The sequence below is a fragment of the Dermacentor variabilis genome, chromosome 7 (genome assembly GCF_050947875.1).
Source record: "Dermacentor variabilis isolate Ectoservices chromosome 7, ASM5094787v1, whole genome shotgun sequence".
In the NCBI taxonomy this organism is placed as follows: domain Eukaryota; kingdom Metazoa; phylum Arthropoda; class Arachnida; order Ixodida; family Ixodidae; genus Dermacentor; species Dermacentor variabilis.
In genome coordinates, this window is record NC_134574.1 from 146,324,890 (window position 1) to 146,351,487 (window position 26,598).

Consider the following 26,598-nt stretch of genomic DNA (forward strand, 5'->3'; position numbering starts at 1 on the left):
CTTTAAGTTCACAGCCCCACATACCCTTTTCCAAGAGTAGATGTAGGCAATATCCATAAGCATGTAATCACTCCAGAGAACATCATCCATGTAAAGTATGTCCACCTGCAAAAAGATAGCAACAAGCTCTCTTGAAACAAATTCCCTTTGCATCTGCACACTAAAGGAACATGAAAGGCAATACCGCATCTTCCAGACTACAGCCCATGGACTATACACACTTAAAATCAAAAATTTAATGTGATTCTAGCTATATATGGCTGCAGACTACTGCCTCCATGCACAAATTCTGCCTACTGAAAATTTAGTCTCACCACATACCTTTGCACATTCAGAACTATGACAAGGTTACAGCGTCAGAACAGATTAAGATATGTATATTTCATTTTTGAGAAGTTTTCTCAGGTTTACAGAATGTGGACAAACGGTGAGAACTCGCTCCAGGAATGCCAGGCATGACAACACAAAATATACGTCATGCCTAGCATCATGTGCCATGCGTGTTATTGAAAGGATTTGCCACTGCCAGCAATGAGGGCAGTTCTGCCTTCATCATCCTCGCCGAAGGCTTCAAAGTGCAGGAAGGATGGCAAGGTCTCAGAAAGGTTGCGTAGTGCTGGTTCCCAGAAGTCCACTTCGCCACAGTAGAGTAGTGTCACGCGGTCAAGCATAGGAAACATGCTGCGGTGAGTGAAGCATACGAAGAGTGGGACGTATAGTAGGTGTTCCTTTATTGTACATGCATGTACCCACTGTTTCCTGTTAAAGTTTGAGCACCAGATCGCTTAATTGGCAGGCTTTCACAGCTATTTCGGATGTGACTGTGGCGATCTAAGCCCTTGAGGGCTGAGAACATATGCACTACGGTTTGCCGCCCATCGGATATGTGGGCTGAACTGTGCTTATTATTGAAACTTGCCACACAGGTCCTTCCAGAACGAGAAGAAAGGGGGTTAACTGAGAGGCCCGATTTTTATTAGTCATATCATAAGAAGCCAACAGACACTGACACCAAGGACAACATAGGGGAAATTACTTGTGCTTAATAAATGAAATGAAGAAACAATAAATTAAATAAATAAAAATCAGGCCCCTCAGTTAACCCCCTTTCTTCTCGTTTATTACATAACGAGGGCCTCAAATCCGGCAACATTGATGCCTTCAGGTAGCATGTGTGGGTTTATTGACCGGTTGCCTTCACCCAAAAAGATCACGTCCTCGTGACGCCTGCGGCAGAAAGGATGTTCCACATCCGCCGCCAAGGTCTGTGAGTGTTGGCGCTGGCTAACGCTCCCAGGGTTCTACTAGGAAACATAAATACCCAAGAAAGTGGATGGGGAAACGGCGCTGCGGTAGCACAATTGGTAGAGCATCGCCCGCAAAATGCGAAGGTTGTGGGATCGTTCCCCCCCTGCGGCAGGTTGTTTTTTCATCCAGTTTCATTTCCCTTAATTTATCGTTTCTTTATTCCATTTATTAAGCACAAGTAATTTCCCCTATGTTGTCCTTATTGTCAATGTTTGTCGGCTTCTGATGATAGGTCCCTCAAGAAGTATTTAAAGAAGTTTGCGACCCATATTAAATAATCCTGGCATGCACAATTCTGCACACAGCACCAGAAGCAGCTATGCACAATTGAATTTGTTTAGGATTGTAGGAACCGAGATGCAAACTGTGCCTGCAACTTCTACCGTGTTGAATCACAGTGAACTCAGTACGTCAAGGAATGACTGTCGCTGCACATGACCGATATTCCAGCTGATAGCGGCAGCCCTCAATGAGTTAGCAAATCCTGCACTTGAACACTTTTCATTACAGTCGCCGACCGATTTTCCGGACTCCAAAAATTCGAACATGCCCGATTATTCGGTCAGCTTCGCGGCACCGCCATTCCCCCCATAGACCATAATGTTTAACAACTGCCGAAAGTTTGGACACGTTGCAACCTCTCGTCTGATTTTTCGGACACTCCTTGAGCCAACACGATCGAGAGCATCATGCACCGACTATGACCGGCGCATAGTTCAACTTGCTGAACGCAATTTTTGTTTTGAACAGAGCCTCCTTGCTGCCCCACGAAGTGGCGCTACTGGAAATCCCCGCTCATCATCATCGTTTCTGCCTGGTTCGATAGAGTGGCTCTACAGCAGTTCCAGTTTCAGCTTAGTAAGCCATGTCAAGACAATCCAGCAGCTGATTTGTTTCTTCGCGCACGACGCTGCGAGCAGGCTACGTTTTTCGTTTGTGCGACTGGTGTCGGCACGGTGGTGTTTGCTTTGTGTGCTGTGCCGAGGTTTCGGTGATCCAACGCGGCGTACGGAAACATCGCGTCAAGTGTCTAATGGCGCCGACAGTGCCCGCGCAGACTTCACTGGGGAATGCCGGCAAGCGGGTGCCGGGAGGCCTAAGATTTGTCGCCTTCCAATGTGCTCCCTACTGACGCGGAAAATGTTCTGCCGAGACCTGCGCAGTGGTTGCATTGCGATTTCGGACACCGTCTCATTTGACAGTTTCACAGGTGCTGACACTGCAGTACTGAAATGCGCAGAACTCAACGAAGGCGAGATCATTCGTCAGGTTTCTGCTGCACCGCCGGACGATGACTCCGAGTCGGAAGATGACGCACAATGTGCTACGCTGCCGTCGCATGCGGAGCGTACACAAACAGTGACAGTACGACCCTCTCCGAGATTCAGACTTATCTGACTGCGCGTAAACGGAACAGCGTGCAACGGCGCATTCATGATTTCTTCAAGCCTACTGCCGAGCCCGAATAAGCGCGTGGAAATAAAGGATATAATTTTTTTTTCTTAATCTGCTTTTTCGGACACCTGTTTATTCGGACATTTCCGCAGTCCCCGTGAGGTCCGAATAAACGGTCGGCGACTGTATCGGCTTCGGTATTGGTGCTTTCCAGTGCTAGGATATGTGAGCATCTGCGCGAGATCTCATTCGATGCGGATATAGAATATTAAGTATGCGAACGCATCAGTGAAAGAGGTAAGGCCACGGACAGCGCATTAATTCTTAGCCAGCTGCCGTGGCACTGAGATGGCAAACGCTGAAGTTATCTTGAGCCGGAATTCTTCTATGCGGAGTATACAATGGGTGTGGACTATCTAAGGGCAAACATTATTTTTTACCTGTCTTTCCCTGTGCGATTTTCAAGGCCCTCTAGATCCTAGAAACATACTTCTAAGCATGAAAGCACTATTCATAATTGACTATAACATCTCTCTCTTTAAAAAAGCACTTTTGGTTTCGTCACAGAGGATATGCACGTGTTGCGACATCATGAATCAATGACTCGCTCCCTTCGTGTGATTGCTGCAGCTGACACATTCCAGCTGAGCCAGGAAAAAACGCATGCAGCTTATTCATTTATTTCTTTATGAGGAATAATCCTACCTAGCCTTACTGCTACTAAGCATCAGTAAACTTTCCTCAGCATCATGATGTAGAGATATCAGTGGTACCAGCTCTGACATTTTGAGACCAACTTTAGTACACCAAATTGAAATATCCGAAGTTTCCAAACCTTCATATCTGCAAAGTGTCACCCTTATACGAGTTGAAAGCATGTGATACGAACTTTGAAAATATTTGTTACTACTCCCTTTAAGCCCAAATTCGACCCTGCAAACTGTACAACTGGCGTGAACTATAGCCCAGATAATATGGTAACAGGCCTTTCTCCCTATTTGCAGGTGCGTTCCTTTCATTTCCATTGCATGAGTTCTGATTACTCCTCTTACCAGTGCTACTAGAGTGTACTGGAAGCCTCTCTATCTTCTGTCTGTCTGCCTCTCTTTTTGCAGCAGTGGTGTGAAATCTTTCTGTGGCATGGACAACGGCATTCTTCCTGGCCTTGCATGGCCAAGCCATGGCCATACAATGTGTTTGAAACATCCCCAGCTGCATGCTTCTGAAGGCCTTTTGCATACCTTCATCAGGTGAACAATAGGCAGCTTTCTTTTATATATAATACAGTAAAACCTCGTTGATACAATCCTGTTTCATACAATTTTTCAGGGCCGACGTTCACGATCAAGAACACAAAAAAATGACCCAATACAGTTAAAATCCTTTTTTACCGGTTAATACATTCTAGGAAACACTATCTTCTGGCACTAATTCTCAGTACATTGGCAAATTGCAATCAGATGATAAGCTTTCAGGCCGCTACGTGCCATGCGAACTAAAAGCTGAGAGGCACCTGCGATCGAGCGCAGTAGGAGCATGGGGCAGCAACTTTCCCGCAGTACTTACCTGCCTGCGTCATGTGAAAATGCCGGCACGCACTCATTTTCCTCTTCCAGTGCCGGCAAATCACCTTGCGAGTCATCGGACGTCACATTCACAGCTATCGCCGCCAACGCTACTGCAATAAGCATCTTCACCTATCTGCTTGACAGTGCGTGTGGCGTTGGAAGCGCACTGCACGCTTGTAATAGGCAACAACCCAAACATGCCGCCATTCCCAGCTGCAGGTGGTACAAAGCGAACGTCATGTTTCACTCTGGTGGCATCGTATTCCGCCATCGGCTATACTCGATTTAGTTTCGGTTTTCCATCGCTGTCTTAATGCGGTGCGCATAGGAAAACCCCAAAGCACGTCTTGGGTTGTTTGGGTCTTGGGTGTTGCGCCGCAACGATTTTTGCCGAGTGGGCGCGCCTTAAAATATCCCGCGAAAATGCCCCAACCAGAGAAGCTGCCGAACCAGGCCAAATTCGAGGAGCACAAGTGCAATTGTACCGAACAGCAAAAATGACAACACACGTCCCGGGCTGCTCAAGCCCCACCAGCGCGGTGCGCGTTGGCTTGTCATGCTGCAATGAGTCACGGAACACTTCGCATTACACAGATGTCAACTACAATTGAGTGTGGCAAATTTTTTGGTGATTTTGGATCGTAAATTCTCCCAATTAGCATTCTTTTCTTGCATTGTTTTTCCAGAACATATGAACGAGGTTCTACTGTATTTAGGCCATCTAGAAAGCTTTTTTTAAAGAATATCACAACATGATGCAGAATCAGTGACATTCATAACGACAAGAAAAAGAAAGACGTGCTTCAGCAGCCTCGCCAGCAAAGCCACAAAAGCCACTCAAAGCAGTCTATGAGCACCCATACATCATAAACGCAAAGAGGCGGCATAAACTGAACTGACATATGCATGCATTTGCAAAGATTCATGAGGAATTTTACACCAGCCCACCTTGTATCTTGTGCTGATGCTGTACTTCATGCGAAGAAACTTCTGAAGTAAGGCGATCGTCACAGCGGCTGGGCAGTTGAGGTAACGTTTTGCGGGCTCCTGTGTTAACGACAAAGCAACATAAGGTGCGCATACTTAAAGTGAGCTGCCATTCGCATGAAGGAATGCAAAGTTCATCAGAGCCACAATTTTCTAAAATACAATTTTCGAAAGATATATTTTCTTGATTTTTTTTTTCTCTAGAACTTGCATTCCCCCTTAATAAGTTGTCAATGTTGTCAAATAGCGTTGAATTGCATAGAAGACAATGGGCCATTGCGTTTCAGTACGAGTTCCCAAAAATTTCCAAACTCAGTCTTTGGCTCCTTTAGGACACGACGCAGTCCATTTTTCACCAAGAAATTCACCAGACCTGTGCAGACGCTGTCAAAATATGTGCCGTCAAGCTTATCTGGTAGAGGAACTTTCAAGGCAGGGTTGCCACCCGTCTCTCCTTACTGTGCCTTTTCTGGCTTTCCCTTTAGCTTCCCTCTAATTCAGTTGTAATACAGTCTAGTAAACATGGTAGTTCACCCTGCTGCCACAGGTAACTCACACCCACCTTAAATGCTTGGCTGCTCGGTCCAGCTGCAGATGCCTCAGGCTCCGTCTTAACATCAACACTGGAAAGAGCAAATGAACCGAAATAGTGAAGCGGACTACTTGTCCACCAAACAGTAGTCCAACAACTAATAAAAATTACACATAGTTTCGTCAATCACCCAACTATTTATTTCCGCAAAGAACACACAAGGTGCAAAGGGAAAAATGACACTACTGAAAAAAAAAAAAAGAAAGAAAAGGCTGGAACTTTACACGCTAAAGTTTGCAGGCTAAAACTCCAAGTCAGAGAACTTGCTTTTAACCCACTGGTAAATGTTCATTTAGAACGAAAACCGTGTGCAATGTTGGCATTTTATTTTTAACAAAGTTGCCAGGTCACGACCGAAAACGCTACGGTTTTGCGGGAAAGTAGCTAAGTGACGATGATGATTTAAAAAAAATTCAGTTGTTCCATGTGCCAGAACCCCGATATGGTTATGACGCATGTCGTAGCAGGGGACTTCAGATTAATTCTGACCACCTGGAGTTCTTTTAACGTGCACCCAAAGCACAGTACAGAGGCCTTCTTACATTTCAGTCCCATCGCAATGCGTCCGCAGTGGGCGGGATTTGATCCCGCACCCTTGACGATGGCTTGCTCAAAATTGTCTTATTTATGTCTTAACTGTCTGTAGATAACCTCTTGTGATGGCAAGTGAACAGTAGGAATTGTGAAAAATAAACGATGACCCAGTTTTACAGAGTGGTAGCAGACCTGAAGAGATATTGTGCTTTGCCTAGAAAAGCAGCTTCGATGCACCAAGAGAATATGGCTCACTAATAAGTTCTGCAATATCTCTTTAGAAGCAGTGACATATCGAAATGCATTTATGCTTTTTGTGATAAAATGGGGTCAAAGCACTTAAATTAGCCGAAGTCACTTGCGCAATTTCACTAGGGCCATTTACTGGCTATTTAAGTCAATAAGTCAAACAGAAATTCATTAAAAGGTAACTCAGACTTAAAGAAAAGACAAGGTTGTTGTTAAGGTGACTAAACGTTTGCTAAATTTAGCAACTTTCTCACTAAGTTACCAACATTGCCCCTGTGTTGCCTTTTAGACTAGTTGTTGTTGGCCTAGCTGGAACTTAGTCATTTCAATTTCAATTCAACTTTGCTTTCGCAAGCCAAACAGATTCTGTGTGGTACATCAGTCTCCATTTCTTGTCTCGTTAGTGCGTGCTTTGTTTTCATTCTAAATGATGAAGTCAATCTACCAGTCAATATGCTCACAGTACTTTGATGTGGAATTCTCATTTTGACAGTCATACTAGTACAGTCGGCAACTGATTTTCCGGACTCCAAAAATTTGAAAATGCTCGATTATCCGGTCTGCTTCGCGGCACCGCCATTCTCCCCATAGACCACAATGTATGACAACTGTCGAAAGTTCGAACACCTTGCAACTTCTCGTTTGATTTTTCTGACACTCCTTGAGCCAACTCGATCGAGTTTGCAACATGTAAGCGGGAATTAAATCGGCAAAGTTGAGAGTCACTTTCGAGCAAACCGACTCTGACCGGTGCATGGTGCGACTTGCTGAACGCCATTTTTGTTTTGAACGGAGCCTCCTTGCTGCCCCACGAAGTGGCGCTACTGCAAATCTCCGCTCATCATTATTGTTTCTGCCTGGTTCGATAGAGTGGCTCTACAGCAGTTCCCGTTTCAGCTTAGTAAGCCATGTCAAGACAATCCAGCAGCTGATTTGTTTCTTCGTGCACGACGCTGGCAGTAGGCAGCGTTTTTCGTCTGTGCGACTGGTGTCGGCATGATGGTGTTTGCTTTGTGTGCTGTGTTGAGGTTCCGGTGACCCAACACGGCATATGGAAACATCGCATCAAGTGTCTAATGGCGCCGCAGTCTGCGCGGGCAGACTGCGCTAGGGAATGCCGGCAAGCGGGTGCCGGGAGGCCTAAGATTTGTCGCCTTCCGATGTGCTCCCTAGTGACGCGGAAAATGTTCTGCCGAGACCGGCGCAGTGGTTGTATTGCGATTCCGGACACCGTCTCATTTGACAGTTTCACAGGTGCTGACACTGCTGCACTGACTTGCGCAGAACTCGACGACGGCGAGATCATTTGTCAGGTTTCTGCTGCACCGCCGGATGATGACTCCGAGTCAGAAGATGACGCACCATGTGCTACGCTGCTGTCGCATGCGCACCGTGTACAAGAGTGACTGCGCTTTCAGGCGCCTATAGTGACCATACGACCCTCTCAGAGATTCAGGCTTATCTGATTGCGTGTAAATGGAACAGCGTGCAACGGCGCATTCACGATTTCTTCAAGCCTACTGCTGAGCCCGAATAAGTGCATGGAAATAAAGGATTTAATTTTTTTTTTTTTGATCTGCTTTTTCGGACACCTATTTATTCGGATATTTCCGCAGTCCCCGTGAGGTCCGAATAAACGGTCGGCGACTGTATACGGGTTTATAATTAAACACATTTCCACTAAATTACCCAAAGAACTGCCTTGTGACACAACCTTTCAAGAGGGTTCCCCGAAAGTACTGCATACTTTAGCTTTGTAGCAAGTCTCTTGCATGCTGTGTACCAGGAGCCAGCAATACTATGACCTGAGGAATATCTAACCAGTGGCAAATGTGATCCCTGTGCGACATTTCAAAACTGATAATTATGCCAGTGACAGTGACTGAAAATGTGTGCATTACTGTTTTACAGGGGTTTGTACTACGAAAAGTTAAATTTCCAAGGCTACGACAATGCATTTTCAAGGACTAAAGCACCATGATGCCCGACAGCTTGAAGACTACAGACTGTCTTAAACAACGAGGTCAAATTTCTTTTTTGCACACCCAACAAAAAACATTTAAGCCTTTTTCACAAATGTACCTCCAGGCACAAAGACAAAAAAAAAAAAGAAGAGAAGAAGGAAATGAAGATGAAGAAGGCTCCTACCACAAAAATAATAATCAGATTGGATTGGCTTGATTCTTGGCTTGCATAAGCCTTGTGGTCAAATGCACTAATGAAATCCACTGAGCTTAGCTGAAAGCAAAGTTTAAGGACTTTTAAGCACTTGAAGCACTCGTGGCCTTAAAGATAGCAGTTTTACGTTCAAGGGTATCGCCGACTAGTACAAATCCTGGTTTTAAGAGGATTTATTTTTTGTTTTGTACACCCAACATGTCACTCAGTAATAGCCCACCAGGGCCCGCAGCGCTACGTCCTTTTTTGCTAAACATGCCTGAAGCTGTATGTTAGGTCTGGTGAAGCTCTCCACAGGGGCTCAGAAAACATGCACGGAATTCCTCCATCGTTACAAGGAAGAACAAAGCCACAGAAAGCATCGATTCGAGATAATTTGAAGGAAACATCCCAATGTGTAGGCAAAGAACTCTCTACCCAGAGGTTCACCAAAGTGCTTACTTAATGATGGCCACTTACATGGGCTTGTACTCCAAAGAGAGGCTGACCGCTTCATCAGGACTGAAGATGATGCGACCGGAACTAGAGCTATCCAGTTCTCCTTTTTGTTCGGGGCTTAATGATGCTTGGTCCGCTGACAAAGAGAGTGATAGAAACGCTGTCAGCAACACAGCTCCCGCACAATGCCACTTCTTGTGCAGCACACCCTGTGAACAAGCCTGCACATAACTGCTATATTCTACACCACAGGAGACTGCAAGGCAGTCAAAGCAAACGGTGGGAAACGGTGCACACCTGTGGAAGATGGATTACTGATTTAGAGAACAAATTTTGCACTGCGTTGTGGATTTAACGAAGCCAATGCATGCCACATTCGCACTTCCGTAATCAGCGAGCAGAAACTCTCGTGACAGTGGCATGCAAGGCGCATCGTCATGCGATTTGCGAGCCACCCCAGTGTGGCTTTGCTGGGCGCCTCAATCGTGCCCGGGGGCACAGTTTGAAACATGTGAGCGGGCATTGAATCGGCAAGTTGAGAGTCGCTTTCGAACGTAGCAGCGTCTGGCTGCCTGGTCAACCCTCGTCACCGATGGATGATGATATGGCTGTTTACATGACACATTGTAAGGACACGAGTGTCCATGTGTAATTTGTGGTTCAGGCACATCGGTGTCAGCTCACTTCAGCTTTGATGCAGGCTAGTTTGCTACCGCGCTGCACCAGTTCCACAATAAGAATGCACGACAAGCGCTTCAATGAGGGCAAGGAGCACTACTGTGTGCCAGCCGACCGACGTGAGCGTTTAGGCTTAGCGCTGCAATCGGTATGAAGGCGACCATTCCGCAGAAAAAGTGGCTTGTGACACTTGTTTTCAAAAAATTAAACCAACTTTTGTGTGTCGAACACTTCGTTCGCATGAAGATGGTGTTGGTGGTGTGCAGTGCCAAGAGCAGTAGCTCTAGGGTCACAGTACAAAACGACGTGCAAGAGAAAAAGATTGCCTGTCTACATATTAAGTGTTGCAAGCTCCTCATCAAAGGCGACAGCCTTTAAGAATAAAGGTAACACACGGAACCATAAATAATGCAAGCCACATGCAGATGCAGCGGCAGTGCTACTTTATTAAAGTGGGTCCAGAGGGGATGATACCCTGCATCATTCCCTCTGACAATAACGTAAATAATTAACTCTACCAATAACGTAAATAGGCCTTTTGTTGCCCAACGGGCTACACATAACTTTTTATATTTTACTTTGTTTAAAAGTGATAAAACTTTGAAGCAATGCCTTCCGCTCGATTCTATGTCACCCTTCCCCCACTCGCAGTCTGCTGATTGCATTGATAGCTCGGGCAGAGTCTTGCTCTGACCACTGACGAAACGCAAAAATAAATAGCATTGTGAACAGTGTCGGTACAAAGTTCCATCCAAGGGATTTAAGAACAAACCAGTCCGCAGCACGCACATGTTGATGGCACGACTACTGTACGAGTGCATAACGTTCATAGTTTAGTGAATGTCCATTCTCTACTCAAATATGGCAGAAACACCCACGACACCCAAGAAACGCTCGCTACAATAAAGCATGACCAACGAAATGTCGAACTTAGTTCCTTACATCCAATAAGAAAATATATCAGTGCCCGTTATGGCGGCCTTCAAATGTACTATACTGCCGTCAAATTTACGGTAGGCTTACCTTTGCTGCCCTTGGAACCATAAAAGTCCCGCCGCCGCTTCATTTCCTCTGAAAATAAAAACAAAGTGCACATGATTTCAAGGAACGCAAACAATAGTAATGAGCATGTTCTCTTTCAGCACTGTTTATGAAATAAGGGGAAAGAAAAAGTGGTGGAGTCTTTTAATATCCCAAAGCAACACTTCATCTACGAGAGCCATCATAGTGGTTGGGGGCTGTGGATTAGATTATCTGCAGTTCTTTCACCAGCACTTAAGAGGAAGCTTTAGCGCGGGGGCCCACTCCGATTTCCCTATCCAAACTAAATATATAATGCAGAAGTGCTTTTACGAGGCAACCATTGGACTGCTTTGAATTAAATTTGCTGTACTTGGGAGAGAAAGTGATATTCTAGCGACTCTAGGAAGCTGAATTTGAAATAGGGCTCATAGAAGCATTCAATGCCGAAACACCCAGTACTGTTAAGTTTTCCCAGATAATATGAAGGTTTTTACTGTGCTTTCTGTAGCAGGTGCCGACAGTAGCAATGCATCTCATACATGCCTCTCAGAGCAATACAGAGAGGAAATCCCGTATCAACGTCCATCTGCAGGGTGGCGTCATCCTACGCGGCAAATTTTCTAACGGCCTGAACCAAGGGTTTAGCACTCGTCACGGACCAGACCTGCAATGTACTGTCCCAAAAGTATGCAAAAAAAATTTGAGCATCACGTCTAAAAATCCATAACTCTGCACCAAGTACATATAATGCTAGTGCTGTACACTGTGTCTGTTAGAGTGTCTGAAGTGGCCAAATTTCATATATTAATTTACAGTTTACGTGATATTGTTAAACTTTAAACAGGCTTTGTAAAAGCCCTACTTTTAAGCCTAACTGAAATAATTTTGGCATTTCGCCCCCATCAGAATGTAGCTGCCATGAGCTCTGAAACGAACTAGCAATTATGGCGTGCTCAGCAGCCCGAACGGCAGCGACCCGTAGCAGGCATAAGAAAGCAATCACCGGTGAAAAGCAAGAAGCAGAAGCAACATCCCAGGAATCCATGTTTGCGTAGCTACATGCCAAGAAGAAATTTTACAATCTAGAACTGTTTGACGACACATCTATCCCGCACTGCATGAATTCCAGGCTGCACTACAGAGATTCGGCGCTTGTAACAGAGCAACAGGAAAGAGGGCAATGAGACCAGAGGAGGAAAGAATAAGAACAAGCAAAACTTAGACCTGCACTCCCAACCTAGAAGTTCTTGCAATTGTGGTTGCCCTAGCCCTGGAAGGCTCCACCAGCCAAAAAGGTTAGAGAGGTTCTGCCAACAACACATTGTAATCCCTGCAAACTGGAGCACGCAAGCGCAATCTATGGTTGTGTATTGTTTGCATCAGTTGTGGTGCACTGCATGGCTTTGGGAGTTAGCCATAAATCTGATGCTTGTGGAGAAGCCCACCAAATAAAACTTCTCCAAACAAAAGGGTGCATCGTATGCAAGCGAATGCAGTAATACTCCCTCAGCCTCTGAGCAACAGGGTGACATGAAACTTTGGCACTCACTCTGATAAAGTCCTGGCACAGCCTTGTACACGACATTCTGTAAAGTGTCATCCTTTCTGCGAAAAGGAGAAAGCATGTGGAGGAGGGACATGTTAAGCATCACCTCAACAATAAAAAAAAGAAACATCCAAACAGTTGAAATTCTAACAGCAGCAGCTGGAACGACAAGTGCCGAAAAGAATCAGAGAGGCGGAGTTTGCAAACAGAGAATAACCAAACAACGGCAATCGTACAAGGAAAAAGAAAAGCTTTGTAGATGATTGCAAATCCAAACTAGCACATCGAAGACGGCGAGAAGCTGTATGAGGGAGTCCTCGCATCTTTCCTAACTCATGAGGTCTGCTTTGCCACTGCTTCAAATCCACCCAAGACTTTGCAAGTGCTAGACTATATTCGATGCCATTCCCTTTGCTACACTATATTCTAGCTTAGCACCGTACTTTCTGGGCTATAGTCCACGGACTCTACAAATTTGAAAGTTGAGATTTCGTGAGGTTTGGACTATCTATGAGTATGGACCATGCATTCTTTTTATTTATTGAGATCGCTTAAGTGTGACAAGGCCAGACTGCACCTTCGAAATTTTTCCAGGCAAAATAATCTATCAAAATGAGCTTCACAAGGGTCGCACGAGCAATATTTCTAGCCCATAGTGGCAAGGTGGTGAAATTTTTCAGGTTTAAGACTCACACACTAAAGTATGGAACACCGTGACAATAAGCAAGCAAAAGCACTGTTCAAGATACTTAAAGTGGCTGCTTTTCAGTGCTTGGATTTGTGAACACATGCGCAAAACTTTGCTGCGGTGTACTGAAGGACACAGGCTTTCACTAGTTGACATAATCTTTGCTTACCTACTGTTTACTTGTTGCAGACGAGATAAAGTAACTATTTTCTGTCGAAGTTGTCCCTGCAGACTATTTACGAAAAAAAGAATAATTTTAAGCCCAAATTGGCCCCCACGAACTATACACGGGGTGCAGACTATAGTAAAAAAAAAAAAATGCGGTACTTCAATAGTCACCCCACTATATAGCCAATAAATGTTTTTGTGTGCTGCACCAGCGATACCAATGCTGGGATTATTTGGCTGCATGTTCCAATACAGCCGCTGCGAGGCTGCCATGCAGGTGGCATTGCTGGCTGTTGTTCTCTGGAGGACATTTAATACCGAAATTTATATCGACCACAGCCCTTCCGGGACCACCGCCCCGAAAAGGCGGTGGTCCCGGGTTTGAGTCCCAGACCAGGACGAATTTTTCTTCAACTGTGAGGCTTTTCTTTCGAGAAACCCATATGGGCTTCCTTTGTAGCAAATGCTACGAACGGCTGGATGTCCAATTTTCCCTTTATTAAAAAAATCGAAAGAAATGATACAGAAACTGACACGACACAGTATCAAATGACGCGGGACTCCCCTCATCAACTTTGTTGTAATATACTTGCACAGACTTTCGAAAATACAAAAACTAACAAAGTGCTCACATAAGATGATTCTCCATGTTGATTTTGGAAAGCCGCAGATCACAGACAGGACACGCATGGCCAGTTTCGAGGTGCTTCAAAATGCAGGACCTGCAAACTGCACAAAGGCGACAAAACCAGAGACATATATTAGGCTGAACAAACGATGACACCAGCTCCCTTTCTTTTCTCTTTTTCCATGCCATCTACAGACAAGCTGGAATGCAGAGTGAATGAGAGAATAAGCAACGCATTTTCATTCGAGGGGGATGGCTTTTGGCCCAACTGGGACATGGGAGAAGAGGGTTTAGCACAGGGCATCCCACAGCAAGAATCTAGACAAGCTCTCCACAGGCCTACAGAAAGAACACCGTCTGCTCAAAGGCCTAAAGGTCCAATGGCAAGGGATTTCCAAACGCAGCCTTTCACTGACGGACATTCAAAGAGATTGCTCATCGGCAGACGTTTACACAAAGGTCTCTATAAACAGTGAAAAAGGGCTTTATTTCAGAGCTAGGAACCACATCACATCGGTACTGGGAACAGATGCCCAACCAAAGTGCAAAACACTGCAACAGGCTGCAACAACTGACACACTACATAATACATGGGAAGGTGGACCACGACTGTCATCGCTCCTTTAAAAAACAAAAGTTCAGGCTATCCCCTCATCTGCGAATCAGCTGAATCGAGCCACTTCTACAAACGATCGATGGTGGTATCTCATTGCTTGCATCAAAATCAGCAATTACGTGAGTGGCCAGCGAGCTTCCGGACTCATAGGCATGATCACTTACTAGCATGAACTAAAGTTCTCTCGCTCTCTCTCTCAACTGCAGTGTCAACTCACGCCACCAAAATTCAAAGAAACTACAAGTTGGCTTCAATACCTTAGCAAGCACTATCCACGGCTTTCACCAGTACGCACAGAACACCTCTAGTTGGTACCTGCAAGGTTTTACTTCAACAAGTCTTCTCCATCTGCGGCAATCCCTTGAAATTACCACCCAACCACACATACACACACAAGAGACGTGGCAAAGAATACAAACTATTGCAGACGAGCTGTTAAAGATACACTAAAGTGGAACACATAATGAGTTTAGAATAGCAAATTATTATTTCAAAACTTCTCGTTAATTTGTTTGGCTAAGATGTATGAGTGACAAGTTCTGCGGAAGTAAAATTAGATTTTGCCAGACTAGAATGTGCGGACGGTAATTTATAAGTGTGGAGCAGTGTACTTACGAAGTCAATTTCTCTTTCTAAACTGGAGTCACCAATTTTAGGCCATGTCCTCAATTTAAGACCACGCAAGCCACAGGCCCTATCACCATGCAGGCCCTTACCCACCTCACTAAGGACGTGCATCTGATACATGGAGGCGAACGCGTAACCGGGTCTGCATCGTCGAGATGCATTGGTGTTCGTCAATTAGCGCAGCTGTCTCAACATCAAACATGGGAAAGAAAAACCATAGCACGAAAGAAGCAAGAACGAGATGATTACACAGGACCAGCGCAGTAGAACATTTTCTTGGAGAGTTGGTTCATAACTGAACGAAAAACTAGCACTAAAGAAACAAGGCAGAGACGAGTACCAGTCCTGTGGACTTGTATGTTTTTTTTTTTTTTTGCTACAGTTTTTTTCTTCTCGGTTATGAACAAACTCACCCAAGAAAGTGCTTTACTAAATCAAAAATGGGCATATTTTCTTTTCTCATGCCATCACGTCTCTCACTCACTGGTTCTGGCTTCAAGAGTGTGCTTTAGAAAGCCAGAGGGTTTGAACTGAACGAATTCGGGGTGAGAATTTAACCGATTTTCAAAGGTCACAAAAGACACTGCGAGCCAAACAAACTTCCTACAGTCGCTTACGTTAACCGAAATTTTGAATTACTCAAGTTTTAAATTAGGCAGGTCGACCGTAGTCACTTTTATCAAGAGTGAGGTCTCGATACTGCAGAAAACAGTACAAATTCAATTCGCAGTTGGTGCGGCACCGGCTTTATGTACTGACTTCGTGTGCTGTCATAGCTTACGCCTGGCTAATATTGCAGTCACACACACAGTGAAATCAAACAAACGATCATTAAATTAAATCAAAGACTACTTAAATCTGCAAGCCCTATTGGCTCTCCTCCGCAAGCTCGCACAAGGGAGCAAATCAGGTATACATGCATTGCAATGGCCTTTGGTTTCAATGACCGTTGAAAACAGGGGTGCCCAAGTGCATCGTAAGCAAAGTTCATCGTTAGTTAACAGAAAAAGAAAAAGGGAAACACAACTCAACCTGACAATTTTTAAAGGCTACAAATTACGTGTCCAAGTACTGTACAGGAATGCTGTAAAATCTGCCGTGTTAAAATGCCATCATCAGTGTCACCCTTCAGGGTTAAAAACTTTAATGTTTATTGGCTGAAGAGGTTACCCTGAGCAACTGATGCATCTCAAAGAGATTGAATGAGCCTTTGCTTTATTTAATGTGTTTCTTCCAATGCTTCGAGCTTCTCAGACTGTAATAATCTCGGGCCTTTATTTACCCCACTAATATGGCAGCTTTTCCTGCCAGACAAAAGCAGCAATGGTTTTGATCAAATTAATCTGTTAGATCAACTTGACCTTGTTTTTCACATTAGCGATGACCTATCAAAAGCTGCAGCTGCATCTTGCGAAAACATTTCCTTACAATGAACCCAGGGCCACAGCAAGAGACGCCGGGTGGCTTTGAGGTGGTTTACTAGTGCAATCTGTTAACTAAAGAAAAGAAAGCTACAGAGGTTATTAAAACACCTGACATAATTAAAAAGACATAAAACTCTGAAGATGCAATATGGCTTTGGAAGTCATGTGCACAGATTTATTTCATACGACAACAAAACAAAAGATGTTTAGTGCCTGTTTGGGAGGTATATCTGCAAGAGGACTTTCAATGTTTCTTTTTTTAAGTTCGCGCATGCGGTAAAATAAGGAAAGGAAGTTGCTAAGGATTGTTTAAAATGCACCCTTCCTTTAGCCTCAATTAATAGTGCAGCTCGCTCTGTACTCGCACTGGCAAAATTAAATTAGAAAGATGTTTTCCTCACAAAGACATATCGTGAGACGTCGTAACATGTAAAGTGGAACAAAGAACACTTATTGCCCGGTCCAAAAGCAAACTCAATAGCACCTTATATGCATCTCACCAGCATGTGCTATCGTGGATGAGAGACACAATCATAAAAAATGTAAAGTTGTCTTTGGTAGATGCTATGCAAAGTGACCAACTGCAAGACTAGCTGTTTGGCTGACTGATGCTCTGAATCTGACAGCAGCACTGCCACATCTTCAATGAGGTGACACAAAAGAGTTTGCTTATGTCAAGTATGACTTGAAGGTATAGTTAACACCAACAAGGTTTTGCCCACTGTCCAAAGTGCAAACGCAAATCCACGATGACCGAGCCAGGCCAGGCGCTCACTGAAATCAGTCTATTTGAAACACTGGAATTCCAAGCCAGGCAATAGGTGAAAGAGGCAGAGAAACGAGAACAGACAAACAAGAAAAATATGGAAGCGCAGCTTGAATCAAGTGCCGTCAAGGTATGAAAATTGGCAGCATAAAGGGCCCCTGAAACGGTTCGGACAAATTTTGTAGACAGATAGGGTACAGCTCAAGTTAACCATTCACACCACAATTTGTGTGAAACGTCTCATATTAAGAGAGCTACGGACGATTACAAGTTACCGTCCTCCACAGTCATGCATTTTCTCCTCAACTTGTTCGCCGAGTGATCGGGGCTAAGCTCCGCCTTCACTGGCTCTGTGTCATGATGGCACGTCGTGCCGTCGACTTCCGGTTCTCTAGGAGCGAGAGCGCAAAGCCTATCCAAACTCTCCGCCAGCTGCTTGGCAGTCGACCCCAAGCGAGAGCTATCGAAGCAGCGGGCGTTGCGAGCATTCTGTTGCAGCGCCGAACATGTCTGGTATTCCGGTAACCACAGGCGGGCTGGGCGTTTCGACGGAACGGTGGAGGCATAAACTCAAGCTGATGAAGGAACTTTAGCGTAGACGTACGTGAGCGGCCTGATCGGCCTCCACGGTCCAGCCACCTGTTGGCACAGAGTTTAACCAGCCAAACGAAGAGCTAATGTTGCTCTAACCAAGTGTAAAACATTTTAAACATTTACAAAAACAATGTGTTAACGATTACACTCCAGCGAAAAATTTACACCAGCAGCAAAGAAGAATACATTTCGTTACTGCACTGTGTGCGGTTGAGCTCTATGCCACAAGGCGGCTGCACCGTGCAGACCATTCAAATTTGCGCTTCTGCTCATCCCGCGAAACAACATGGTCAAACGGCCAAGCCCTGTCCCCTTGCGCTAGTGTTTACCCTAATACCGGACCCGCGAAACGCTATTGAGCTAGTAATCTTCCAGTGTAAAGCGACAGTCGCAAACACGCAAATCCTGGCGCCGATTGGATAGTGGCAGTCCGATGCACTGTAGCCAGTCCGCTTGTCTGCTGCTTTGCAGAGCGACAGGATGTCGCAGCTTGACATATCGCCAGTCGCTATGTTTGCAGGCCACAACGCAACAAAGTCGAATCATAGTGCTCGCGAAAAGACTGAGACCGACAATGACCGCAGAGCTCTCGTCGAAGACGGAGCACGTTGTAACACAAGCAGACGACACTTGCTGTGTGCCGGAAGTGCTTAAGTGTAGTGAGAAATTGTTCTTGTGCATTCTCTTTCTGTTACTTTCTTTTTACAGAAAAAAAATTAACTAACATTCCAACTATTATGAGCATCCTTTGTTCACCATAAAGGCAGAAAAATTATCGATGACGCGCCCAGGGCAGCCAATAGGATAGCTCGCCCTACTGACGTCAATTGGGTTATTTACGTCATGTCGGTAGGGGCGGCTGAAAATTCCGCCGAGCATTGTGCTGCGATCGGCAGCGATGTACATCTTTAAAACCTTACAATAAATTACACCCTTCTTGCGGAGCACTTAGATGAGTCAATTAATGATCAGAAAGGCCTACTCTAATGACTCCGTACGTTTGTACAATATCCTCAAGATCGTTTCAGGGTCCCATTAATAACAATACTGATAAAAATTAACGCTCCCAAAAGTCACTCTTTCATGTTTCATTGTGTGGCCATCTCTCTGCTTGCACTGCCCATCTCCTCCCTACGAATTACAATGCTTTGAATTAACAAGCTTCAGCAAGCGCTCGTCCTGTCTCGATCACTGTGTGCTTGTTTGCCTCACCTGACACTACAGAGACAAATAATTTGAGATGTATTAGTAAATTATCCTTCAACAACGCACCCCCCCCCCGCCCCCCGTATATAACACCTGCTTGGGCCTAGCTGATTTTTATCAGTAACAACAGACAAAATTGTATTTCTATAAAGGAGCCAAAGACTGACCTTACAAATTTTCATGAACATTTACTGCACCCCAACAGCTAAAATATGAGAATACAGTTTGAAATCTGTGACCTCACAGTGACATTCCAAAACAGAGATTGCAGGGCAAAAAACTTTTTCGAGTAATCGACCTGTCATTTTAAAATTAACGAAAGTGCGAGTTATTCAAATACAACTTCATCTGTCTAAACTGATTTATTGTTTCTCTGCAGTGTTTATCTAAACCACAGTGCTCAACAAACTGGCCCAGCTGTCGACCCATTTGAAGGATAACCACAAGTCAAGAACCGAGAAACCTCAGATTCCCAGAAAAACATCGGGACGGAAACGCGGAGCTGGTGACTTACAGGAGTGCAGACACTTGACCACGGTCATGGCGTCCACCAGGTACCCCTTGCATAGCTTGCAAGTGAGGCAAGGGTTGAGGCCCACCACGTCGGGCCGGGGCCCGACCCTGGAGGCGCCCGCGCTTCCTGGCGGCGCGCCTCTGCCCTGCTGCGGAGCCGCCATCCGCTATGCCCACCGCTCCCTGCAGAAGAGAGAGAGAGGCTGAGAAATACACTATGCACGATCATAACGCTTCATTTCATTAGTCAGCACATATTCGACAAAAGAATTGGCAGCGCAAACTAGCGCCACACACAGTGTGCACATGCAGGATGAGCGCAGACTGCCAAGTGAAATTTTGTTTGCTTGGCAGTCAGCAAATGAATTTCTCTGCCAAGCAAACTTAGTTCGCAGAGTGGTTTTGTTTCCCAATACACCCTCCTTTTCATGAATGTGCAGCTAGCTTTCCTGCAAGGCAGTTGAGCTCATGGTTGGTGGCATAGCAGTCATATTTTTCCAAATAGAGGATACAAGTACAGTTCGCTTGTGTTGGAAGATGTCGGACGTGGTCCTTGTGACGAGAACATGCATGAGAAACAAGCCCTAACTTGTGCAGCTAGTCCCTTGTCTTCATCCAAACAACAACTGGGGAGGTATTCTGTAGGAGTCCACCTAGTGGACTGTCCATTTCGGCCGCTGCTGATTGGCTGCAGCCACTCGTCTCCTACTCGCGCGTACAGCTGCATCCAATCAGCAGCGGCCGAAATCGACAGTCCACTAGGTGGAGTCTTACAGAATACCACCACTGGTGACAGTGAGGAGAAGCGCAGTTGCAAGTTAGGAAAAAAGGTCAATCAGCCCATTATTTTGCAGTTTCTTTTATGGATGAGAATAGAAGAAACGAGAGGCTCGATCTCTCGCTTGTTACAGCATGAAGACAACAGGCGATGAAGCCAGGTAAAGCACAGGAGAAATGAACTGCTCTTTACAATTAAACTGTGCAAATAAAGAAAGAAACGAAATGAAAGTGGACGAAAAGACAAGTTGAAACAGGTGGGAGCCGTACCTCTCACATATTCCGCATTAATATGCGATGCTCTGTCACCGAGTTACTGCTGCGGCCACCCTGCGGTACACTTTCTTCGATATTTGAGTATGTGTACTAGCTCAAGCCCTGGGGGTGTTAGGTAACATCACTTGCAGCCATGGCAGTGGAATTCACTGCACAAACACGCACGGACCCACACAGAGGATGAGCACAGACTACCAACTAAACTTACCGTATTTGCACAATTCTAACGCACCTTTTCTTGAGTGAAAGGTGCATTCAAGTTTGCATGCACGTTACAATCATAACTAATTCTACTAAAACTCAAAACCGATTCTTACCAAAAAAAAATAAAAAATCTTAGTGCAAGCTACCTAGCCACACTCCCATCGAACAACCCGGGTTATCTGAAGACAGTGACACTCAGAGGCTTCGCAAGGTGGGTTCACGGTGCATGGAATGCCCTCCCGCTGACGATGGTTGAGCTAGCCTTCAAGAAGTGTGGCATTTCTAATGCATTAAATGAAACTGAAGATGACTGCCTGTGGTTGGTAGACAGCGAAAAGGAGGTATCGTCAGACTCCGACAGCAACTAGTTGCTAAGGTTCAGCTGTGTGCACGTCTGTGTGCCTTTGCATGTTCCATAATATGCTTTCAACTCGGTACACGTTAGAATCGCCACCAAGTTATTTTTTTGGGATATTTGGGCAGTAATATAGCTGCACATTACAATTGATATACATAGTTCCAATTTACCACCCTGGTGAGTGCCGAAAGTACTTTTTTTTTAACAAGTTTTCCGCACTTCAGAAACTTTTGCCACTGGATGCGCGCAAGGGTCATTCTCATCAGCCTATTTTAAGCCCACTGCAGAAAGAAAGGCCATTCCCGGCTATCTCTGATCCCTCCTGTCTTGCACTAGCTGGCTTTAACATATATGCCTGCAACTTTCCCAATTTCGTCACACCACCCAATTCTCTGCTGTCCTCAACTGTGCTTGTCTTTTCTTTTTTTTTGGCAACCATTCCACAAGCCCATGGTATGTTTGTGCCCTATAGATTTGAATAGCCTGCCCGACTCGGCCCAACTCTTTCCTCTTGATGTGAACTAGAACATCGGCTATCCCTGTCTGCTGTCTAGTCTACATCCCCTGTCTTCATGTCTCTTAACATTATACCTATTATTTGGCAACATTTATTAACTATCACACCTGGCCTTTACAGACTTGAAACCGACTTTAATGAAGTGACATTGGAGAGAGTTCTGTTTAAATTCCATCACAGCTGTTTGGTGAAAACATTCCCTGGATAGCAGTTTTAGTCAGTCATTACTTGATGATTGACACAACATTACTTGACCCAACAACCCCACCAGTGCCATATTGTTTGTAAATCTGAAGACAGGGTCGAGGTTCTATTCACATGCGAAATACCTTAAAACCTACACTCAATGACAACCTATGATTTCAGTACAAGCCCCACCCACAATGCCACCCTACACCTGTCCTCGCTTATAAACCTACCGAGGTTGAAATAACTGCCTCCACTGCAACATTTTCCTTTTTTCTTTCCGAGTTGAACAGCAGTGTATTTTCACAGCATACTTAGATTGTTATCAAACTACAGATTTCTGAAAATTCATTAAAATTCATAAGCAATGTATTTGCGAACAAATAGGAGGTTCACAAACTAGGCAAGATTCTTTAGCATCAGCAGCAACTAACTGCACAGGAGGTTTCACTGTCAATGAACTCTGCTGAACACTTAATTCTGATACTCTTGCCATATGTGAGATCATTGCCATTAAATGTCTACAACCTTAAGTTTCTCAATGCCATTATACTTGAAGTTTGCTGCTACACAGGCACTTTCAGTTACATAAATGTCACAATGACGATAGCTGCAATTAATGCAACAATTTTGTTTAGCAATCCTAATATCCCTCAAAATTTTCCTCATGGTAAAGTTCAAGAATCGCATTCCCGACTTCCTTAACAATCACCCTGAAACTGCTCAACTGGCTTTGTGTTTACAAAAGAAAAGTGAGAAATGTTCAGCTGTTAGTTCCAGCTTATTAACTTTACTACCTTAAGAAGCCTATTTTATGTAAAAAAATTTAGGACAAGAGTACAGACATTGAGAACAAGAGTACAGATTCAATGACCAAATGAGTCGTGAGAATGCGCTATGCCAATGATGGCATTAAAGTTTCAAGCCATTAAGTATGTCTGGATGGAACAGCAGAAATGGCATTAAACATTAAGTAATCAAGCAGCTAATGTAATTTGTTGTGCTCATGTGGCATGAATATAAATTTATGAAGATTTAGCTAGGAGTAAATGAGGCAGATCTATATTTGCTTTTAAAAACAGTAGGCGCTACTTCAGACATGTCAACTAGACTGCTCAAGAGTCCACTCACGTAAAACTTGCTTAGACAATTTAAGCCCCCACATGGAATGATAATCAGCCAAGAACAAATTGCAGCTTCCTTAATCATGGTTCATTCCCCAATTATATATAGACAAGCAATGGTGAAGCCATCTGTGATAATTACTATCTGCTATAAACACTCGGTCCTGTATGAAATACAATCAATTGCAAACAACTGCAGTGACTGCTCAAGCTGATGAGTTCAAAAGAGTATAATTCTATTTACGGCAGTAAAACCCATCAATATCACTTTGCGCCTCTGCACAACAGCTGACTGTTGTTGGTTCAGCAACAACAATCACATACCAATCTGTTACATATCTCCAAAATAATAGAGATCTGCAGTATCAAAATGTGTTCCCTTCTTTATGTGACTACAGACAACAAACTTATGCAGATGTTCAAGAGAGCAAAAAAATGCACCCTTAACCGGGTCGACTGCACCTACATTCTGTAGTAGCTATTGATGACGTCAACCCAAGAGCGATCGTATGAACGCACGTGACCGAAACAGCTACGCGTCGTCTGCTCAACCTCGTCTGCTAGAGCATGTTTCGTAGCTTCAGCTACTCCGCTAGATACTAATAGCACAAGAAAAACTGCCTTTTTAACTATCGCGGAAGGCCTCTCAATGTATGAAAACCTAAAGTATGTTTTTCAAAGCTTTTCTTAAATAGAGTCTAAATGTAAGATGAAATGTGGAACCACAAGCAAGGTTTGCGACTTGAAAGGGTCAACCCAAAACTAGGACAGTCTATTACGGTGCAGCGCCTACGAGAAGGTTGTTTCGTCGACGTAATCATGAAACAAGACAGTAATTGCGCCACGGTGCAGGCCATTTCTGAGATCTCTTGTTCTGACAGCGTCTTATTACATGACCCTGATCACTGAAAGTCAAGCCACACCACTGCGCCTGTCGTGATGACGCAATGCATCGAGACACGGCGAATTTTACGGCTGGGTCTGGGTGCTTAGGCCGATATCATAAAACAACTGTGCAGGTGGGTGGATTTCTTGCCAAGCCGGTGCCTTTGTACAGGATCGAGAACAAAGTTTGCCCGGTCGTTTTTACAACAGCTTGGGCCTTGTCTGAGGCAACAACTCTAAAGATGTAACTGACCTCAATGTCGTGTGGCATTCAATCGGGGAGGCTTTGCAAAGCGAAGACCCCAGCAACAACGTGACTTCCGACAAACTGCCCTTACTTCAACCATCCACATTCGGGCCAAATGTAATCGCAGACATCTCAACCGGGCAGCACGACACTTGGACCAACCTAAACACCGTGAAGCTAAGCAGACGTCAACCCCCGCCACCCCAACTTTCCTGACAGCGCCTACTACCCTGAACAGTGAAAATATGGCACGGAGCCGAAAACGCTTCGCTCTAGCAGACGGTCATCGGCAAATGCGTGTCGAGAATGAGAGTTAGGCGTTTTCGTTTTGTTTTTTTTTTTTTCTCGGCCCCCAATTACTACGGCGATCACGATGATACGCTCAACTTCCTCCGGTAATTAAGGCCTGCGTCAAGCCTCGCAGAAAGAAACTGCAACGTAGCTTATAACCGCACTTATGGCCTTCGATCGTGTCCCGAAGAAACAAATTTCCAATTGCAATGAATGTGCAACGTAATACCGCAGGCAGTGACCGCTCAAGTTTCAATGCACAATTTGATTACGATGCCAGAGGCGTTTGCTGGGAACCAGTCTTGGCGGAGAGCTCGCTCGGACTTACGGGGGAAACAGTTGCGTTTGCCGCGGCTCGCAATGTTTGGGCAGGCTCTGAACGTCTTTCCACGCGCTTGCTAGTTTCGTGTGGCCCTAGATATGTTTGGACGAAACAATATTGGTACGGATGAGTCGAATCGATAGCCTCCTCTTTTTTTTTTCTTCCTACCACGTCACCGAAGCAGCGCTGGTTCTGCGTCGGTTAGCGGCTCAGCCCAGACATTGACACGACCACAGTCGGTTTTAAAGGCCACGCAAACGTCTTGCGTGCAGTCCGCGGTGGTTTAACGTGCCTAGACGCGTCTGACCTTACCTCATGAAAGCGGAAAACTGCGTCGGTCCGAGCTCGGCGAGAACGTAGCAGCGGCCATTTCGCTTCGCTGCTAGGCCTAAGCGACGCTGACCGTCGCAGAAACCTCGCCACATTCGTCGACCACGACCAGGCTTCCTTCCCGTGCGTGCCGGCGGCCGTTCAGTCTTCGCGAAGCGCACGGTATCCGCGACAATTAGACGTAAACTCCACAGCTCGTGCGTGGACGTCCATGTTTGTTTGCTACGAAAACCACAGGGTTCCTCGACTCGTTTTCGAGCGCGCACCAGGAGGCGCCACTAGTCAAAGAGCACCCACCCCCACTTCCTTCATTCTCGACCACCACCCTTCTTCTTTTTTTCTTTTTTTCCTCTCTCACCCTTTACTATTACTTTTTCTTTTTCTTGGCTCATTCTTACGCTCTCGCGTAGCTTGACGGCGGAGCAAGGTCTGAAGGCTAACGGTGACAGGTTGAAGAGCTCCTTGTGGCGTGACGGTTAGTTGTCACCGGTTGGTCGCGGTAGTCAACGTAAGCGGAGTCAACGTACTGCCGTGTAAACAAAGCGCGCACAAGATGAACACAGTGTGATCCGCGCATCTCTCCGCTGCTGCGGAATGTTGAGCGTGATGCGGCAGGCGCGAGGCGCTCCACAACTGGCGGCGGAATGGATGGCTCACGATTTTCACATTTCGCTCGACGCTCATCAACGCAGTTCGCCAAGCAGGGCCTTTCAACACTTGTACGAGGATTGGAGAGTTTATGAGCTGAGGGTTAAATTTTTTATAGCGCCTGCCATTTGGCAGACGCCACTTAAGCTCTCAGCGCTAGCGTTAAAACGCTGAGAGTGGTAAACTTGTTAACAGTTAACATATTTATATATATAAGGGTGTCGATTAACAAAATCGAGACCCAGCATCGGGGAAATTACCTGTGGTTGAAAGTGAAATTAGAACAATAAAGCCAAATGAAAGTGGGGCACGAAAAGATAACTTGTCGCCGATGCTGCTGGCTATATATATATATATATATATATATATATATATATATATATATATATGTATGTATGTATTGCTGTTTGCGAAAGAACGAGCGACTGAACAGTCTGTCGTAGTAAAATGTGGTATCTCTATGAGGAGAAGGTATTTTATTATTTTTTAGCATATTGAAAAGGACACTCACGATTATTCTTCGCCGCTTGTAACCCAGACGGAGAATATTTCAGAACCGTGATTGATACAATGACAAGCCACTGGAGCATGAAAATGGGATATATTACCCAATTTAAGAACAACAAAATTATATAAGCGACCAAAGAAATCAAACAAAGCTAGCTTTCGCATAACTACCCGCGTCACTTTTCTTTTTCGTTAATTGC

At 44.9% G+C, this 26,598-nt stretch overlaps 1 protein-coding gene across 2 annotated transcripts in view; it reads right to left on the bottom strand.

Annotated features, from left to right (window-relative positions):
- Positions 1-25,523, bottom strand: part of LOC142588110 (uncharacterized) — a 40,490-nt gene extending 14,967 nt beyond the window's left edge. For both annotated transcript variants that reach the window (XM_075699587.1, XM_075699586.1), the window contains exons 1-9: positions 25,226-25,523; positions 19,728-19,909; positions 13,985-14,081; positions 12,500-12,555; positions 10,951-10,998; positions 9,271-9,385; positions 5,821-5,881; positions 5,220-5,318; positions 25-105 (exon numbers count right to left, since the gene is read on the bottom strand). In XM_075699587.1, coding sequence (XP_075555702.1) covers positions 25-105; positions 5,220-5,318; positions 5,821-5,881; positions 9,271-9,385; positions 10,951-10,998; positions 12,500-12,555; positions 13,985-14,081; positions 19,728-19,890 — 720 coding nt within the window. In that variant the 5' untranslated portion in view covers positions 19,891-19,909; positions 25,226-25,523. The remainder of the gene's footprint in view (positions 1-24; positions 106-5,219; positions 5,319-5,820; positions 5,882-9,270; positions 9,386-10,950; positions 10,999-12,499; positions 12,556-13,984; positions 14,082-19,727; positions 19,910-25,225) is intronic.
- Positions 25,524-26,598: the final 1,075 nt, after the last annotated feature.